The 21,573-nt window shown below is 38.8% G+C and overlaps 1 protein-coding gene across 2 annotated transcripts in view; it reads right to left on the bottom strand.

Annotated features, from left to right (window-relative positions):
* The window catches only part of MSRA (methionine sulfoxide reductase A), a 285,500-nt gene that overhangs the window by 159,998 nt on the left and 103,929 nt on the right, over positions 1–21,573 (bottom strand). For both annotated transcript variants that reach the window (XM_069805545.1, XM_069805546.1), the window contains exon 2: positions 11,690–11,758. In XM_069805545.1, the coding sequence (XP_069661646.1) occupies positions 11,690–11,758 (69 nt within the window). The remainder of the gene's footprint in view (positions 1–11,689; positions 11,759–21,573) is intronic.

Here is a 21,573-nt window from a genome sequence, read left to right as displayed (position 1 = left end):
AAAATAGGGATCCATCTCACAGTTGACAACAGCAGGCACTCAGGGAAGAGTAAGAAAAGGACAAATACACATGATACCTGCCAGTCCTAGTCGCTGACTTTTGCAGGATTTCCTGAGCCTGCTGTGGTTTGAATAACTCTCAGTGGATCTCTCTTCCAGCTATTTCTCCTGGCCCCATTTCAACCTGAGAAATCTTCTGTATGCAGAAAATCCTTTGGCAAGGAGACCAACAGTTTCTTATTTTATTCCAGCTTTTCTGATTTATTTTGAAACTGGCTCCTATTTGCATCCATTCTTCTGGCCTCTACTTCTTATAAGGGGAGATATTCTGCAAAATCAATTCTCTTTTACAGTCCCCATGCCTATCATTATTCTGTAGACCTCTCATACCCCACTAGCTTCTCTCTTTTTGACATTGAATAGTCCTAGTGTACCCTGTCATTCCTTGGGTAGAAGATGCTCCATACTTCCGACCACCCTTTTTGCCCCCCAAACCTTCTTCAGTTCTGCTACATCTCTTTTGACCTGAGTGGTGCACAAATGCATACAGTATTCACCAAATGGAAAAACCATGGGTTTATACACTGGCACAACGATGACTTCTGTTTTGTTCTCTTTTCCATTCCTATTCCACTTTCCAACCACAAGCATCAACAGGGAAAGGCATTGCATACTTAGGAATCAGTTAAAATCCATATATTACCCTCCTCCTAAAACTGTGTATAAGAAAGGAGTTTGGGGGCAAAATATGACTGATGGAGTCATCAGCAAAGTGCCTTCAACTCACAGCAGGCTGCAGCCAGGGACAACACAACTGGTTGAGATCTGAGAGACTCTTAGAGCCTCAGGTTCCAAACAACACAGCCCTTCTGTAAGATCCAGCACCTGCTCCAAAACATTTTGGATCCACACAGTACCTTGAATTCTTGGGAAAATAGTTGTATAGAGTCAATAAGTCTGTTGTTAAAGCAAAAAACTGCCTCAAGGCTACAAACATCTTTGATTTACCCTTGGGTTTGGTCTATAGCATTGTAAAGCGTAAATAATTGTAGTCTGGAACAAACAACTGGAAGGGATCAAGATTAGTTTTAAAATTAGGTAAGTGGCAATATTTTAACTGAAGATATAAAAAATTCAATTATAAGCATATCTTATAAAAATCCAAATTTTGGCCCTGTCACATGCACCAAGGAATTGGTGACCTAATAAAAGTCTGTTGATGTAAGCAAAAAGAAAGGATACAGAAGATATTGGCCAGCAAGAGGAAATCTGTATTAAAAGTCTCCACTTATATGCAGTTTTCTTTGTCTGAAGGTACAGTACTAGAACAAGTAAAATTCAGGAGTATTCATGAATTCTTCACAGATGCTAAATTCTCACACTATAGTCAGCTCCAGTTGGCTGAATATATCTGTACCACAGGTGGTTCATGGCCTGGCTTCATTTATTCATGCAACACTGCTGTTCCCTGTTTTCAGGAAATACCGTGGCATGAGATCTAGGAAATTTAGGAAAAGATAAAGCTCTGAGATGGGAAACATGGTCAACAACGTTGTTCTTCCATTTACCATGCAAACCACATTTCACCTAAGGCATAATTGGTGTTGTGTGCGCATACATTTTCTCAGCTTAGGCTTTTGTTTCAAATCAGTGTCGGTCTTTTAAAAGAGCTGCTTCTATAGCGTAAGACCCAGGGTGGGGGCTGCATGCATTGGGGCATGACATGAGAGCACATCAGGACATTTGAGGGTATAAGGCCTGCCAGGAGAGTATTGCAGGATAGTGTAGAGCAGGATGAACTATCCCCAGAACGACATGCAGGTTTCATCTCAAAGGGAGCCAACTGGTTCCCTCCAGAAGATAGACTGGGAACAAAGTTGTACACATATAGTAAGGACAAAAAAAAAAAAGAGAAGAACCCAGGTGTGAATTTCTGTACTAGACTAGAAATAACCACTACAGCCAAACAGCACACTACACAATGGTTTGAAGAGGGACTATGTTAGCTACAAAAAGGCCTTCTACATCTAAAAAACATGTCCAGATCTTTAATGTAGCAGCACAGTAAAATGATCTTGGGTTTATTGGCCTCCAGAAAGCAAAGCAATTGATAATCTCTTTGTCTGCCACAGGGATAAACACCATCACACTTGATGAGTCTGAGTATAACCATTTTGATGCTTAAACCCCTACATTTGTCCTCTCTTGGCTTGTCAGGCACATTCCACTGAATAACACTCCCATCCTGCTGTGCAGTTGGACTGTATATTATTGTCAAGGTTTGTCTGGAGCCTTGGGTCATATTGAGCTAGTACAAATTAAGAGACAAAAGACGGTGCTAATAGCATAGAAGAGAGTGATACAGATGACAACAACATTCAGCCACATCAGACTTTCCATCCCAGAAGAATGAGTCAATAAAAGCTGAATGACCATTAGCCTGAGTCTGCAGCAAGGCTCCATGTCATACCTTTGGATACACAGAAAGATACCTTGCCCTTTCTGCAACTATGCATCTTTAGATAGTGTACCTAATTACAAATACATTTCAGCATTTCACTCAAGTTATATCCTTTTGACTTGAATGCGTGACTGCTGCTACATAATTCATAACATGATTCTCAATAATTTTCAGTCAAGGTTCAAGCAGAAATGTGTCACACTAGGATTATATTATTTATGAGCATAATGTTGGATTTAAGCCAATGACACACCAATAAATTTTATCTCAAAGCCTGACATATTGCATGCTGTTTTCCCTGGCTCACAAACAAATAACTACGGCTGTTTCAAAATTACTTACAGTTCAACTCAAATCAGATTTTTATTGTGATTAGTTCTTATCTTATTTGAAAAACTGATCATATTATTTCTTTCTTGTAGCTGCTGAAGTGCACTTTTTCCTTCATTTCTAAAGTGTGTCCTGCACAGACAGCAAAGTCAGGTGGTATTCTAGAAGAAAAATCTGGAACAAAATGCTGTCTGACCCTCTTAAAGGGTGGAGTTTTCACTCTCTTCTAAAGACAAAAGACTTGTGTGTGTCACCCAGAAAAAGCAGAGAGCCTGTACCTGCCAGCATAGACTGCCACTGAAAATAATCTAATAATGTGGGCATTACCCTAAATACAAGGGTAAATAATGTACCTGGCATATACTGGGATGTAAGGGATTCTGTGAGCAATAGTCTAGAAGCAATTCTTCCCAGCTAACCACAGGCACTTGAAATAGAGACCTCTAGGGTGTGCTTCAGCATGCAGACTTGAACAACTACATTTAGATCTCTACAAATAGGTGTTCACGTGGGACAAAAGGTATCCAAGCTCCCATGATGGTCAGTGAGGATCGAGGGTTCAGTACCGATGCATAACTAAAGGCATCTGGTGTCACCAGAGATGCCTTATGCAGCAATTCTGCATAGGACTGGCATAAGAGTGGCACATATGACAAAAGGTAGACCTGTGTTCTTGAAAGCTGGACGCCAAGGACAATTTCACATACATATTACACTTACATTTATCTGCACATGGAATCCCTAAACAAAGGTATCTAATATCATTTGGGACGTCCTGCATAAACCTACCAGGCTTTCATCTCCTAGTTCAGAAGAGTATGGCTCTCCTGTGAGACATGTATCATCCCTGCCAGCCCCCTGTGGATGTCTCAAATGCCCTAGAACACCTTAGATGGCAGAAAACATTTGCAACGTATTTATGCAAACGAATCAATTCCCCCTAGTCTAAGCTAGTTGTTTAGACAGCGTTTGACAGTACAAGGCACCTACAGAGGGTGAATTATTCCTTTCTGAGACAGCCGTTATGAACTGACCTCCAAATGTGTTTTCTCTGACTAGGGAGAAGTTCTTGACAACCACTTTACATTACATACCTGAAATCTATTGAGATTAATTCCAGCCCGATGAGTTGAAAGCACCAATGAGATCAATATAAAGATTCCAGTTGACTCCCCCAAGCTTCAGGAACTTTTCTGAGCAAGTATTTTAAAAGTAGATGAAGGTTTTTGTACTTTCCATTTTAAGCCAGATATCTAATGATATATTTTTTGAGATCACCTGTAACTTCATCAGGTGAGAAAACCTCCTCAAAATCAGGAAAACCACTCTAAATTATCCCAGATGGAATAACCCAATAATAAGTAATCCATATTTTTTAATATAGGATCCTATTTTCTTGGTCTCACATCCCCAGTTCTAATATTGTCAGTCTGTGACAGCAGTCTTGTAAAGATAAATCCATTAGGAGCTGTAAGATGCACTGACAATACTTTGTGAATGTCACAGTATGTCTAAAATTATCAAAACAACACAATTTTATCCCTCCAAAAACCTCCTTATTTATTTTTTCTCTGCTGTTGTAACTACTGACAATTAGCACCACATTTTTTGTGGCTGAATAGAATAAATCACCACCGTTCTGTATGTTTTATGCTATGTCACCATGCTCTGTGCTTTATTAACAGGAATCAAAGGATAAATGCTGATGGTAAATGTGTATGTGTGTATATCCCAGCACATAAACACACACACACATATATCTCCTGCAAAGCAGCATAAATCTGACGAGGGCAGCCTCTAGTCATTAACAGGATAATTTACTTCTATTTCAAACTTAAACCAACTCAGAATGATGCCAAGCATATGTTCATCCTAGTCACTGATATATCCCTATTTATCATTGGCAAGAAATTACTTCTCTGCAAGGCTTTTGCATTGCTAAAGTAATCTAGGTGCTCTTGCTGGCTTTTTGCATAAAAAATAAAAGGTATGTTAAAGACAATTCCTGCCATTGGAGATCACTGAGCCTTATCCCAGAACACATGAAAATTAACTATGTCTCTGCTACTCATTTCAGTGGGCAAGTCCCCAAAACATAATTAAATGTCTGTTTTAAGGTGAATGATGTTGACTTAAAAGCTGCGATCTGATTTACTTTTAAAAACCTCTGGATCTTCACTAATGTGCAATACACACTCTAAGTGGAAATCCACACAAAGCTAAATTCTTCATTACCTCAAGAAAGCTAAATTAACATAACCAAGTCCCTGACGGAGAAGGACAGATATTGTGTTTGAAGGCCACATTACTTTTGTTTTCAGAAGCAAAAAGAAAAAGAGATGTGGATCCTTTGAAATAAAAGAATGTTATGAAGGGTTGTGCTGATCAAGGACAGCTTTCACTTTGCATTAGGGATATTTTATTGTCCCTTATTAGTGTTTATAAATGTCAGGAAATGTCCTTGGGAAAGACCAAGCAGACGGTAGCATTCTGTATTTATCTGGGTCTGTCTTGCATAGTGCTCTGCAATCGCCCATTTACACTACCACAAAGTTGACGCACAATGCTATCAAATCAGATCACTAGCATTTAATGCCTAATGATATGCTATAGGACAAGAGAAATTGAATAGTAAGATTTGCATTTTTAAAAGGTCCCAGAATAATGTTTATTTCTGTGTTTATCACCTTATTTTACAACAGGCTTAGGGGAAAATTTTCAGTTCAGGGCTTCCCTGGTTGCACTTTTAAATCCTAAACAGACAACGTTCCCTGGCAATTGCTTAGAGCTGACATACCCCCTGAAGGTTTGACCAGCAAACCACAGCATCATATTTCAGGCAAGATTACGAGGAAGAAGATGTTTAGGCACTGGTGGCAATAAGGATGAACCAGGACCAGATAGCAGAGCCAGGGAACTGGGTTGTGTTTCAGTTCACTAGAAGAGGCAACAAAAAGACACTGGCCATAAGTCAGTATCTGGAAGATAAAAGAAAATAGGAAATAAGGATATATTTCTTTAATAAACATACTGCAAAGGTAATAGGAACATGATTTGGTTTAGTGATGGAGCAGACTCCCTTTAGGCAAACCCTTTTTGTTATGCAATGTCTTCACAGGTTTATTTTCTCATTCCAGAACTGCAGAAAGTTCAGTGTCCATTTTTATGCCACCTTGAGAACATAGGACAGCACTAATGCTTCAGTCCTTTATAAATCCAGCCATTTAGTACACTTCCTTCACTTTTCCAAGATGTTGAAAGAGAATTAGCATAAGAAACATGAATCCCTTCTAGAAGACATTCCCTCTGGCTCTCAGTTCTTCCACAGTGTGATCTTTGTAACATCTGGTAATATTGCTGTAGATGTTTCTCCTACAATTTGGGTCACAGCACACACACCTGTTTCAACATCATGAAGTCTTACATTCTCTTCAGACAGAGATATAATATCTTCTGACTTGTAGCGTGGTTTAAAGTTTTCTTCCTTTTCTTTGTGCAACAGAGAAAAATTGTTCTATTTTTACTGTCTACAAAAAAGGTGTTTTTCTTGGGGTTCAAATTTTGTTTCCTGTAATTTCCTTTTCCTGGTGAAAAGAACAGAGCTCGTCATAAAAACATTGTAATTGAAAACTCAGTTGGACCAAAGGACTTCCTAAGACACTTTCTTATCTGACATAGCCACCAGTAGCTGTTTCAGGATAGAGTGATCCATTCTTAAACACATCATCCCACTTTCAGGTGAAATTATTTTCCTTTGGTTGAAAAGTTGCCCTCACCAAGCCTGTATTAGAAAGAGTTAAACAGCTCAAGAGCAAGTCTTGCTTGAGGAGCACAGCTTTCCAACTGCTAACCCACATAGGTATCGGGTGAAGCTGCACTCCCGAGGCAGCTGAACAGGCCACATGCAAAGGCTGAGAAAACCCTGGCTCTGCCCAGGGCTAACTGGACAATCTTGGTGTAATCCTATTTTAGTTTTTAAATAATCTTTGGAAGCAGTGGGAATTGTGGGAATGCACAGAGTACATCTGAATCTCAATAGGATATCATAACTCAGGCAAAGTACAACAATAATATGGCTCTGTAGAATTACTGGAACATGCTGCTGTCTAATAAGTGCAGAGCAGAAGGTGAACAAGCTTGGATCTGTCTGCCAACTCAGAAATGTCTGTAATTAGATCTTATCAGTTACTTAACATCCCACTTCTGTCTATATTTTGTTTACATTAAGAAACCAATTATCCCATTACTAGCCAGTATGTCAAGCAAATACAACACAATTTAGTCCTGTATTTAAAAAGTGTTATAATTACAAATCTGAACTATTGCCAGATATTACAAAAGGTAAATAAGAGCCCTTCTATGAATGCACCATATGCACAATGCTTCCTCTTAGAGAAATAAGGTAGCATATAAAGCACAGTGAATATACAGGTGCTCTGGGATAAACTGGAGTCTTGCAATAGCAGCAGCTGATAAGAAGAATATGCACTTAAAATTCAGAAATGCTGACCAGAAATATTTCTAGGCATAATACAGCAGTGCATTTAAATGTGCTCAAAATATGCAAAGAATTACAATGGTACTGATGGAAATGTTAATTTATCAAAAGTTGCATAAGTTCTGCAGCTTTGAAGCATTTCTTTTTATTTTTTACACCTCTAACCAAAAGTTGATTTTAGATCTCAAATTGCTTCTTTTCAAAACACTATCAACCCCCTAATATATGTTCAGGTTTTGATTTCTGGTTAGGTTTCTGGTCAAAATCAGTCACTACAGGCAAAATAACTGAAAATATCTATGGCCATAAAAACTACAACAAAACTTTCTGGACAGGCATTTATTGAATGGCTTCTACTTTACCATCCATAACACAAGCACATAATGTCTAGAGTTTCATCTGTTTCAGTCACTGAACTTGGGAATACATCCTCCTCCTTACTCCAAGAGGCACAATGATTTTTGATGCAGCATTCTGCAGTGTCTCCAGTGAGGCTGTGAGCAGTGCCTGTGCACCTCCTGTGCTCTTAGTGCTTCAGTATTAGCTGGAAACTGGATTGAAAGGTCACTGGATGGTTAGCATTAAAAGATTTCCATTAAAGACTCACCCTCACCTTTGAAATCTAGCTTTTTTACCATTGTAGAAACAAGGACGCATTTCTTTATTCTAACGAACAATAGGTGTATCTTAGGCAGCTGAATGATGCTAAACAGACAACCAGAGAATCTCAAGATCTTTTAAATAGTCTTTGGAAAACTGTGAGGTTCTGTTATAAATGGAAAGCTGCAGAAACAATGACCCGTGTACATTCCCCCTGTACCTTGATCAAAACAAGATGTCATACCATAAAGTAAATAACACAGCATTAGTAAGAGCATCTTGAAGGAGGTTTTGCAGAAGATGGAGCTATGTAATGCAATCTAACTGCATTTTGCAAGCAGGTAGAAGGATTAGTGTTTACAACCCAGCATTACATTTCATACTGTTATTTTTAGTGGTGAATCTAAACTATCCAAGCAGTAGGAAAATTCACTGCAAGTAGGCTATATCTACAAAATCATATGGTTATTTACCATCTTTTAGCTTTTGTAGATCTTTTTAAGGAAGAGGGATTACTTCTTAGTAACTACTGCTCTTCGAGACTTGTCCCTGTGCAATCCCAATTAAAGGATTAAAGGGTGTTTCTGGAGAAGAGGAGGGAGAAGCCCTCTCTTGCTAAGGTGGAGTCAGAAAGCCTACTAGCTCAGACTAGCTCAATTTCTTCCCCCTAGCTTAGAGAGCCCTAAAATACAAAGAACTTGCTGTTAACAGGAGTATACATGGATAGGACGGGTAACAATGTGAGGAGAAGAATTACTAACAGATAATCGTTTTCTTCTTTGAGTGCTTCCTATCATTCCTGTTCACACAGGCCAGCAAACGCTGCCCCATTGGGAGGCAGCAAAAGCGAACTGTAGCTCCATTTTTCTATACCACATATCAGAATGGGATGCCAATGCCAACAAATGACAACAATTATTATCAGAGTCATGTTTGTATACTATTATATTTCAGGTTTAATAGTAAACCTAAGAACATGTAGGTTTTTCATTTATTCACAGCACAGATGGCAGCAGCATGAGTTTTCACCACCTAGCCCAACATTTGCAATCATAATGTTGTGGAAAATCTATGGCAATTTAAAAATCATGAAAGTTACCAGGCTTGATACGAATATAACGATGTTCCTCAGCAATGATCCAAAGTAGGCTGTTTAATGAGCTTTTGCGCTATTCCAGTGAAATTCTGTAGATAGGGTTTTACTTTCTATGAAATTTTACAAATTGTGTACAATCAACAGTGATATAACCAATAGAAGCACTCACATCCACACCCACCACAGCAACTGGAAAACCAATCTGACCATCACACAGGAAATAAAGGAGGAGCTTTAAAAAAATTTAAACAGCGAAGACTGCATCAATATCAGATTGTACCAGAACTCTCACCCTGTCTGCTGTAAGAAATCCGAAGAAGAATCTCTACATCCATCTTAACTTTAAAACTCAAAAGGTAACATACAATCATTTTCCATTAGCTCAAAAAAAATTATCATTCTCTCATTCCAACGCTCCAAGATTTTTTTGATGTTCCCACAATCCACAGACAAGGGAATACTGGCAGAAAGACAATACTGGATTAGAGGAACTCTAAAGAGAACTTGAAGAAATCACAATGATAACTGAAGGGTGACACCCATGAACCATTTCTCCTCTTCAACTATGCTAACTACAGAAACATTAGCTCGACAGGAAAGTTAACACTTACTATGATTTTTTTGCAATAATCAATTCAAAAGACAATTTTCGGAGTAATAAATTAGTGCCCATGGATAACTTAGCCCTTTGCATTGCACATAGGATTGCTAAATATTTCAGATGTGAATACAGCTCTGTTTGAAAATAGATTAAGATCAACAGTTTATTCCAGAGAGCTATGTAAACTGTTACTAATTAAGAACTTTCAGACACTGCTCAGATTTTTGAAATATTTATGCTACATTTTCTTTTTATAAATTAGACCAGATCACCATCGCTAAGCTCAATGACTGAGAAAACGCCATATTGACATGGGCTACTTTCTCCTGTAAAATACAGATTCATAACCTTTAACATCAGTAGGGATGATTAGATTATCTAACATGATCTACTGTATCATGTAGGGAAGATAATTTCTAGTACTTTTGCCTTTATGGAGATCAATAATGTGTTTTCCATGGATGCACAACCTCAGGAAGCATCTGGGGTGAATGGGGTACCTGACACAAGTGTCTAGGTTCATTCTGGGTGCCCTTGGACTACTGAGATATCCACACCACAGGACTACAGGAGACCTCCATCCCTCTGGTTTGGCAGCAGGCAGCCTGGTGAGCTGACTTCTGAAACCTCCGGTTAGGCACCCTGTTAACTGTCCCAGTCTGTATCTTAAGACATGATGATACGCAGATTCTCTTGGTTGCTTTGATAGTTTGTTTCAGTGTTTCACCTTTTTGTTGCTGTTGTTAATAAATTCTGTCTAATTGCTCAATAGAATATGAAATGTATTTTAGTATCTGTCTCGGAAACACCGCATGCAGGTATAAAATTTCCCACTCACACCTACTCACTATGCCCCTGACTTCATGTCTGAAGGCTGCATTTATTCTTTTTGTTACATCATACTGGGCATTTATTTAGCATCGACTCTCAGAATCACGGCTTTCCAGGGTACATCCTCCATTTTTACATGTTTGTTGTTACACACATTGCCTTGCAATTGCCAAAATGTATATATGTATGTTATTAGAACAGGCCCAGGTCAAAAATAGTGATGACTGCTTTACATACCTGACCTGCACTTATTATGATTTAGAACTCCATCAGGCTAGATGATATAGCACATGTATCAAGTAGTAATTTAATATTTACTTCAACATCTCAGATAGATAAACATTTAATAGGATATAATAGATTTCCTAAGGCACTTTTGTACCACCCTATAGAAGTTAATAGAGAATTATATCCTTTCTAAACAATCCAGTCTTATGGTTCAAAACAGGATTAGTTTTGATTCTCTGTAACAATAAGTTTTAAGAATAATTGTCATAGAAATCCACTTTTTTCTTCCCTAGTAAATTCCATAGGCTTGCCCTGACATTAGCACATTCTGAAAAGACAGCTCTGATGATTCCTGCATTTGGGCAAAGTCCATATCTTGGTAAAAAACTGATGATTCTGATCTGGTTTAGGATGTTTCTTTCTTCCAGAAGTAATTAATTTCTCCAGAGAAACACTTTTGTCAAGTTTTACAAAAGGGCTCAAAGAATGAGATTTTCATAGAAAATAGCATAGATACAATGAAATTAAACATCTACTCTTTTACAACTGGCCACCTTTCCAACTCTGTTGGCACCCAACAGGAAGTCTATGGGACTATTCATGAAGTAAAGTACAAAACAGCAGGTTTGGTTCGGGGCATGTAAACGGTAACAATTCTGGAAGTACAGTAGATCCCAACAGTTTGAGTTCCTTGCATGACTTAAGGTCTGGAGAATCATGGATCATCTTCAGAATTTTGTTTAAACTAATGAATGATCTTACAGTAATTATCATACATAAAAATCTACTGTTTGGGAATTTTTATGGAACAAAATAAGGGTTTAAATCTTCTGTTTCTGTAACTCAGAAAAATACTTTTAGTATACCTCTTTTGCGGCATGGACATCTCCAAAAACGATCAGTGGCTTTAGCTGATGTAGTGATTAGAAAATGGCAATAGCAACCCAGATTCTAAAACTCTAAGGACTCAGACTGATATTAACAAATTTGGCATGCAGTAACACTATACAGCTTAGAGCTTTTATTTTAAAACTGATGTCTTACCAAATACAGCCATCTGTGTTCCCTCTGGGAAAGGTTCTACCATTCTGTTTCCATTGACATGATGTTTATCTAGAAGGGGAAAAAAAAGTCAAAATGTAATAGAATATATGCTTTGCATAAAACTAACTGTTTTTTCTTACAGTTCCGTTGAAACCTGAAGTCTGATTTATGAAAGCCGACCTGTACAATTCACTAATATCTGGAACTTCACACTCTTTGAGTCTATTTTTCAAAAATACTGTCCACAAGTCCCAGGATATAAGCTGGAGATGCGTTTCAGTTTAGTGGTTAAGACAAGTCAGCTGATACCAACGTGACACACACATACAGAGCAATATAACGTAGCAATCACTGTCACACGTGGAATACTCTTGAAAGCAACCTCTTCATGCAAGCAGAAAAAGCAGGGAAATCATAATTCTCCTTTGCTGCTAGGACATACTGGTGCTCAACCACAAGTTTTTTGATATGATCAAGCGTGAACTATGTGTATTTTCTGCACTGGTGTAGTGTGTTGACCTTGACTGGCTGTCAGATGCCCACCCAGCTGCTCTCTCACTCCCCCTTGTCAACAGGACAGGGGGAGAAAACAAGACGGAAAAGCTCAGGGGTCGAGGTAATATACAGGGAGATCCCTTACCAATTCCATCACAGGCGGACCAGACTCAACCTGGGGAAAATTAATTTAATTTATTGCCAATTAAAATGTGTTTGGATAGTGAGAAACAAAGACAAATTAAAACACCACCTTCCCCCCACCTCCCCTTTTCCCCGGTTCAACTTCACTTCATTCCCGACTCCGACTTTCAGGCTCACAGAGCTGTTTCTCACACTTTTTTCCTCACTCCTCACTGCTGTGCCATATTTTGCCCTTTCTTACATATATTTTGCCAGAGGCACCGCCAGCGACGTTGACGGGCTCAGCTGTGTCCTGTGGTGGGGCTGTTGCCAAGCCAGCTGGAACTGGCTGGAACCGGATGGAACCGGCTGTGACCGGCACGGGGCAGCCCCTGCCTGTTCCTCACAGAGGCCGCCCCCGCAACCCTCCCACCACCAAAACCTGGACATTTACACCCACCACAACCAGCAACCTCTTTGCTAAAATGAATATTTATCCAACATACTCTAATGCCACGTCCACCCATGACAGACCATACAGAGTTTGTCCCTTACAGCTGTCACACCTTGGACTGTTTTAACACTATTAAATTACTGCCGCCACTGGAAACCACTGTAACAGATCAAGTGTAATGGCTCTTCCATTAACCAACGCTTACTCAAGAAGGGGAGAGGAGCACAAAGCACAAAACAAAAAGCATTGTGCAATTGTTCTCAGTGACTTGGAGTTAACAGCCCCAGCGCCTTCCAGGTCCCACCAGGTCCCTGCAATGGAGATGTTCTTCACACAGGACACTTCCTCTATGCTGTGGATAAATTTCTTCAATTTTTCTTAGAAAACTTGAGGCATGACACTAAATTAGCAAAACCACATCCACTGCTTTCATGGAAGCTGAAAAGTTGGTCCATTTGAGGTTTACTTTAGTTAAATGGTCCATTTCTAGCCTAAGTTATATATCTTTGCACAAGTATACAGGAGGACATAAGACAGAACACCTATACAAAGAATTTGCGTAAAAACCAAATTAATTCTGAGACTTTCATTCTTAAGGAATACAAAGAGTACAGGAAAGTGCAATATTCTGGCATTGCTAGTGCTCACAGGGATATTTTCTGTGCAATAAAGTAGTAGAAGCCTGGCTTTACTCCCTCCATGACAAGACGGCTCCCAGGGTCTAGAAACTGCTCAGTTTCCAAACTACATAATATATTCTTCACATGCCAGTGTACTTCTCTTTCATCCCAATGTACTTTCCTCAGCATAAAGAAAATTCTACTCCTTGTGATAATATAGGCTTATCACTACTGTATGATCAGGGTTGTATATCTAACCTGGAAGGGTTGTATTTATAACCTGGAAGCGAGATTTCCAACCTCCAAATAAAATAAAATGTACAGATCCACAACAGAATATTCCCAATCCTTTTCACTGGCATCCCCACATTCATTTCATGAATCTACTAAGATTCATTGTCAACAACGGTGAAAAGAAATAAAACCGCCTGAACTCAAAATACAGGTTTCTCTTCACAAAATACTTTCCAGGGACAAAGCCAAGAGACTTTTCTCAGTAGGTACATTATTTTACTTCCTGTAGTATAGAACCTGGTGAGGAATAAAACATGTCAAATTAAGAACATGGGATTGCCTTGCGAATTCTCTGAAAGCAGTATTTCTCATTAGCTGGGAGGCATACCACAGTGCTAATCCCAGCTGGCATCAAACATTTATCAACAGTCAATGAGAAGGGAAAATCAGGGTTATATGCAATTGGAACAAGAGGTGCCATGAAGTCAATTGTTTGCATTTAGGAAGATTGAATGCCCTGGGCCATGCAAGCCAAGAGAGGGGCTTTAGGAAGGAAATTGTTTGGAGGTTCCAGAGTGGGAGTAATATGACCAGCGTCATACAAGGTTTCAACCTCATTAGCTATAGCTTGTATTACTAACATGATCTACAGCCATCTGAGATGAGCGAACAGTCAGAAAAATTATGAAACTTCATGCAAGATCAAATAAACTAACCCTGCCCTATTCCTGATAGCTGCCTTCATTTAAAGAATGAATGACATATATGATGTATGAAGTAGTTATCATTTCAAATGGTGAGGCTTTCAATATATTAAAATTAAAATTAAACTTTTAGAGGTGAGATGGGCTTGAATGAAAGTAATATTTTCAGAGTTCTCAAGTTGCCTTCCAATGCCTTCATACTTTTGTTTCAAAGATGCTAGCCAGATAAAATAATTCATTTTCTTGTCATTCATACTTTGTTTTACAATTTTTCCAGTATTCCCTGCCCCCTGCCTAGATGCACTAAATAGTAAAAAAAAAAAAATAAAAATTAAAAGGACTTTCACAAAACATACATTCAACCTTAGGAAGAAAGTAACAACAGGTAAGTATAAAGAGCCTCTCAACAAGTACACTATTCAAAGAACATTGCAGTTTGGGGCTTTTTACTGAACAGTTTTTCTTGTGGAAACATAAGCTTTAATTCTCACCTACAAATTGGATTGAGTAGCTCCAAAAAATCAGAAATACTTTGGCCCCATGGAGTTAGAAAAAAGTTAGAAGGACTTTCCCTGTAACTGGCCAACAGAAAGAATAAATTACTTTTCCAAGCTCATCATCATTCCAGAGACAAGGGCTTACAACAAGTAAGATAAAACCTGTTGTTACAAAGACATGGAAAGATTATCAGTGAACACTGAACTGGCTATGAGAAGTTAACTTCAGCTTCCTAGTGGTGAAAACAACACACTTCACCCTAATACTGTCAATATTTACAGGGTTAATCCTTCAGTGGACTACAACAGTATTCCGGCACTTGGAAAAGTAGAATTGGGAGGATATGGATATCTTTATGTCATTTTCTTGATCTTCTTGATCCTCAGGGTTTCAACAGAAAGCCAATTGGTAAGGAATAAATTTTTATTTCTGTTTCATTGATATTCAAGCTGTCAGCATTTTCATTAATGTAAATTCACAACCAAACAATGGGGGACTTCTTCTCAAAACTGCCGAATGCTGCTCCATCCTCAACTGCAGAAACTCTCTACCATTTTCAAACTAAGCCTGAGAGATATCTGCAACGTACTTTGCTCCCTGCTGAACAGAACCGGTATGTGCTGAAAGCAACACATATCCTGGAGGTCTTGACATTCAACTTTAGCTTCAGGCAAAGTCTGCTGTAGACAGGTGCAGTGCCTGGCCCGCTCTCCCTAGCTTCTCTGGATTTTTATAGAAATAATCGTTCACAGGTCCTCTGTATCTGTGAAACAGCATAATATATGGAAAGATAATCATAAGCTGCTAAACAGGTCCTCAGTATTTCTTCGGCTTTATTCAGTCTTTGTAGCCTATCACTCAATAGTTTCTAACATAGTCCTACAATTGCCCTTTGCTAAAGATTCACTAACTTCAACTAAAGTTCTGTCCACACACAGATTAGGCTATTATCTATACTAGTAAACTATAAAAATAAACAAGCCATATCTAGAAACTATTTGAAGGAGTGTTAATTAGCCTAGCTGAAATCATGTTAGATTCTATCCTAGCAATTTACCAGTGTGGACAATCAAGTTCCAGTGCCTGGACCTGTTCCCTGGCACATTTTAATTTATTAGTAGACACTTCATTTATCTTCAGAGTTGCATGTATGTCAATGGAATCACACCTGTAATAGATAAATTTAACAACGAAAGATGTTCAAATGAGAAAGTTTTGTAAAAAATATTTCCTTTCAAATGAGCCTGACTTAGGTTCTAAGCAGATTTACTGTTCTGCTATAAGCCCAGAGGAAATTTAAAGCTCAGTTAAATAAACTGACTGCCGTTAAGTTAGATTCCTAATAAAGTCATTGCCACAAAATTTCTAGCACTTATCAGACCTTTAACAGAATCAAACTTGCAATTATTAAAGGCTGAAGTTTGTGCTTCTTTCTTAAATATGCAAAATTAAAGCACTGGTCTAATGCAGAGCAGCCAGTCACTCATAGGCAAAATCCTCTCTCACAGTTATACCAAGAATGAAACCAGCAGTGCAGAAAGTCTACAGAAGGCATTTTGCATAACTGAAGATATCTGAGAGGAACTCTAGGTTAAGATATCCACAGTCATTAATGAACATGAGTTCTCTATCTGCGGACCCAAATGAAGCTGCTTAAAAAGATTTGCCTTTGAGAGAATGCTGATCCAGCATTGAGTGAAAATCACAAATTTTCTGGTCTCCAAATATTCAATCTCAAGCAATCATAGTAATCATAGTAAAGATTTGAGAACATTTATTTTTTATTAGTAAGAGATTCAAATGTTCTTCATATTTATCTTTTGATTTTTAAACCATTAGGGAATATTTAGACTACATATCCAAACTTGTTTTATCAGAGCAGCCGGAAAGTTATTATTTTTAAATGAAAACTGAGATTCTCACATAATCAAATTAATCCAGGAGCAGGGGTCATATTTATACACAAGGACTGTTAATTTTCCATGGTAAGCACAGCCAGGAATTGAATTGAAAATAGCTGATTAACCAATTACCATGAGCCTCCTCCATCTCCTACCAGCACAAACATGATGTGTAAATGGGGAGAGGAGGAAGAAAAGGGCTAAGCAGTGATGGGGTGACGAAGGAACTTCCTAAAGCAAATCAGCGACTTCTTGAATGACTCCTTTCCCCTTTCGGTTTTCCCTTAGACTCCTTTTCCTACACTTTCCATCACACCACTGTGGCAATTTTTTCTCCTTTGGCTACACCAAACACTCCCTCAGCTGTCGATGCAGTAGCTAGATCACTGAGGGGCTGGAAATTTCAGACAGATAACAGAGGCAATACGAGAAGTTTGTAAAACAGTAATAAAAATAACTCAGCAGTTATTATTTCCAAAAGTGGCATATAAGTCATATTATATATCGTAAGAGTTGCAAGATGGGCGCCAAAGAAACATAAAAGCACTGCTCACTTTCCAGAGTGTTAGCTGTGCGTGGCACGTACATATAACGTTTAGCATAGTTGCCAGATTCATTTTAAACAAAATTTTGGAGGCGATGAAGGGTCATAAAACTTAAGCCAGGCCTATGTGAAAAAGACTGCTTTCATCTAAATAAAGAGGGGTGAAGAAAAATGTTCAGCATCAAATAAGCGAGTTATTTAAATGCCTCCTAAATTTTGGATGTGAGAGGAGTATGTCACCCCCAGTCACAACTCCACCTCTCTAAAGCAAAGTAATGAAAAGTAGGATGACAGACACCATTTGAAAACTCATAACATGGAGACAGACTGATGTAACCTACAGCTGCTATGTTCTTCTATTTAAAAATTCATTGAATGCCCAAGTTTAACTTTGATGTTGGAGTTTGTATGCTCCAGAAAGACCACAGTAAAATGAATGCTACAGCGTGAAGACATCAGATTCATTGCTCCTGTGATGGCTGAGAAAGTTTTACTGCTTCAGGAGAAGACAGAATTATCAGCAGTCTGAAAACTGATGTAACAACAAATCTAACCCATAGCACAAGACAAGTGAAGTGCTTTGTGAGAAGTAAGACATTCAGAAAAAGCTCCTCATGGCATGACTAGTAACCCACAGTGAGATACGTGGGCTGTCGGGCCTGATCATTCCCTTCTGCTTCTTCATATAACACTTTTTACTGCTGTGCACCATCGATATACAGTACGCAACTGAAGGCCAGTGGGTTTCTTTTCTCTCTTGTACACAAGAAATTATCTAATTTTTATGTCCAGTGAAAGACTGCAACATTTAGAAAAAAAATGGTGGAAGTTCGGCAATGCAGTGTTATCATTTAACTTGCAATGAGTAAAAGGTCTGTTAAGTGTCACCAAAGAGAAGAAATCCTAAGCTAAGGAAGACGAAGTAGTAAAAATAAGGAATTCACTGCCCTCGGGTAAAAGTTCAACACAGGTCACACATGAAAACTCAGTTCAAAGGAAGCAAAAATTATCCTTACTTACCGATATTTTCCAAACAAATATTTTCTTTTTCATTTACCCATTTAACTTAACCAATACATGTCAAGAGAGAATGAACTAAATACCTGTTCATTTTTTTCAAATAGTCATACCCCTTACAGTAACTATATTGAAGTCTACAGGCAGCACTTAATTTATTAACAGTGAACTAACTCTACTAAAATGCACACTTCTATGAGGCTACATGGCCTGTGGAATTAAAAGACAGTAACAAATGTGTTATTCACATTTCCAAGTATAAAACTTAGTCAATATCTTTAAAACAGAACTCCATTTCAGTATATTTGCGTGTTATCTGATGAGACTTTCATTGCACTTCATTCACCTGGCTTAGAAAACAGGGATCTGACCTTTATCGTACTTGTGCCTAAAATGAGGTACCTGCGTAAATTACCTGATTCTAAAAACTTCTGGGCTTCCAGAATTTCTATTAACTTCACTGAAAGTCACAACTGGCCAGTATTTTTGAAAAACAGGTCATTCATTTATATACCTAAATACAAACCTTGAAGCCTGACTTTTTCAACCTAAGAGGGTTTTGGTTGGATTGGTTTTTTTTTCACAGTACCTTACCCCTGTTAAATCTTTTAACAGTAATTGTTAAGTCTTTTTATTTTTCTTTAAATTACTAAATCTCTGAGAAATCTTTTAACAATTGATTCATCCAATTTGAAGTCAATCTGACTAAATTCTCGTTTGAAAGCCTAGCTGTCACAGAGCCAGAATCTTTCTTTTTTTGTCCTATCATTCTCAGTAGGCATGGCTGATAGTTTGATCAAAACAGTTATTTAGATTGCTTTGTCAGTTATTCTAGGAGCAAGCCTGATAGTTCTTTCAGACAAAAGCATAAATGCAAAACTTTTCACCGTCTACCTGTTTCATAACCCGGAAAATATTTCCTTAAAAAAAAGGGTTTAGTATGCCAAGAGGAGTTATGCATGTACAATGTACCAAATTATGTCATACATGAGCATTTTATAAATTGTACAAGGATAGGATTGTTCCAGTCATTAATATTGAACCAGATCCTTACTTCTTCAGACAGAGGGGAAATCTTTCACCTTATTTATATCTATCTCCTCTCCCAAGATTTCCTGGATATCAGAAAATGCTTTTGAGATGGTTTCACAATGATCTGGAAAGGACAGAGGGGAAGTCTGGCTGTTAAAGAGAAAGCTTGTAGGTAGTGCTGCTGAAGGAATAGGAATTACCTACTAAATCCCCCATTTCCAACCTAAACTGTCTAAAACCACCCATTCATCCTTGTCACTGAAGGTGGAGCCTCTCTTCATCATTTTGGGGATTTCAAAAAGCTACTCAATGGAAAAATCCATGGAAGAATAGCTTCAACAGGGGCATGCTCTTAGAGGACTAAATAGAGACACAAGAGGGAGAGGGCTGCTCAACTTCAGGTCTCTGTGGAGCTAATAGTGGTATTAGACGTGTAATTTATGGCAGAATTTCGTCCATAAATTCTTCATCACTGATGATGAAATAGAAGGTCTTTTTTATTTTCAGGTCTAGTTCAATGAGCAGAACTGTCAGTTCTGCAAGCTCCTGTGTAATAAGAAAATCTAATGTCATATCAGATGGAACCTGAAGTGTTATGTTTCAAATCACTTTGTCTCCCAAAGGATATTTTCAGCACAGGGACATTGCTGCCCGAACCCAGCCATTTACATTTCCAACTCTGACAAGTCATTTTGGTTCTCAGCATTGGCAGAGAGATGGCGTACATGATCTACTGGGTTTCTTTCACCTCTCATTTCTCTAGTTCCATCCTCCGTCAGTCAGTAGAGATCAGCTGTCAACTCATTACCAATTAAAAAGAGAGGTCAGCTACCTAACGGTAATTCACTGCCTACAACTATTTGTAGTATTGTGTTATTGTTCTCACATGATGGTTCCCAACTATTATCAAAAAAGCATTACATCATTCAATGGAAAACATTAATTACAAATTTTGTTGAAAAATAAATAACTTTGCTTATTAAAGTAGGTCAGGAAAGGAAGAGTGGTAGCTGAAAACAGTTTTGAAATGTATTCTGGAGATGATGTCTCACAATGTGACACACTGTGTTCTGCTGCATCCATTCTATCAAACAGATTACTACACAGAAACTGATTGATGCTACAAAATGTGATGCGTCCTAGCACAGTGTGTCAGTTCAGACCCCAAAACACATGGACTCCTCAAAAAACATAGGTTCTGTTTAATGAACAAAGGCGAGATTATCACACACTGATTTTGTTCTACAGTTCTTACTGGGAAATGTACCAACAGGAATGACAGGAAAATAAGTTTTTGAAAATGTAAATGGATTCATTTCTTAGAAGAGGGCAGTGGCGATGCAGAGGAGGAGAAATAGCAATTTTGAAATTTCCAATCTACTGGGGTTTGCAGATTAGTGGCTGAGCAGCTGCGCCTGTAGCTGTGTGACTGTGCTAATAGGAAGCAGTATGTCACGCAGCTATGGACCACAAGGGAAGCCGGCTGCGCAGTGCGAAAGGGTAGATGGGCTGCAAGGTCAGAGGAGACCGCCTGTGCGATGGGGAAGACAGGCTATAGGAGCGTGTGTAGGGCAAGGGGAAAAGCCGGCTGTAGGGCTCTGCATAAGACCAGAGAGAGAGCAGATGCACGTACTGGGTGTGGGGTACTGGGTACGTGTGTCCTGGTTTCAGCTGGGATAGAGTTAACTGTCTTCCTAGTAGCTGGTACCGTGCTGTGTTTTGAGTTCAGTATGTGAAGAATGTTGATAACACTGATGTTTTCAGTTGTTGCTCAGTAGTGTTTAGACTAGAGTCAAGGATTTTTCAGCTTCTCATGCCCAGCCAGGGCACCTGACCCAAACTGGCCAACAGTGTATTCCATACCGTGGGACGTCCCATCTAGTTTAGGAACTGGGAAGGGGGGGGGCAGGGATTCGCCGCTCGGGGACTGGCTGGGTGTCGGTCGGCGGGTGGTGAGCAGTTGCCCTGCGCATCATTTGTACATTTCAATCCTTTTATTACTACTGTTGTCATTTTATTAGTGTTATCATTATCATTATTAGTTTCTTCTTTTCTGTTCTATTAAATCGTTCTTATCTCAACCCAGGAGTTTTACTTCTTTTCCTGATTTTCTCCCCCATCCCACTGGATGGGGAGGGAGTGAGTGAGCGGCTGCGTGGTGCTTAGTTGCTGGCTGGGGTTAAACCACAACAACGTGGCAGCTGGGACAGAGGATGGTGGGGTGTGGGGGTAAAATAGGAGGATCGGGGATATATTTGGGGT

The sequence above is a fragment of the Haliaeetus albicilla genome, chromosome 18 (genome assembly GCF_947461875.1).
Source record: "Haliaeetus albicilla chromosome 18, bHalAlb1.1, whole genome shotgun sequence".
NCBI classification, from domain to species: Eukaryota; Metazoa; Chordata; class Aves; order Accipitriformes; family Accipitridae; genus Haliaeetus; species Haliaeetus albicilla.
This window is presented reverse-complemented; position numbering and strand designations above follow the sequence as displayed.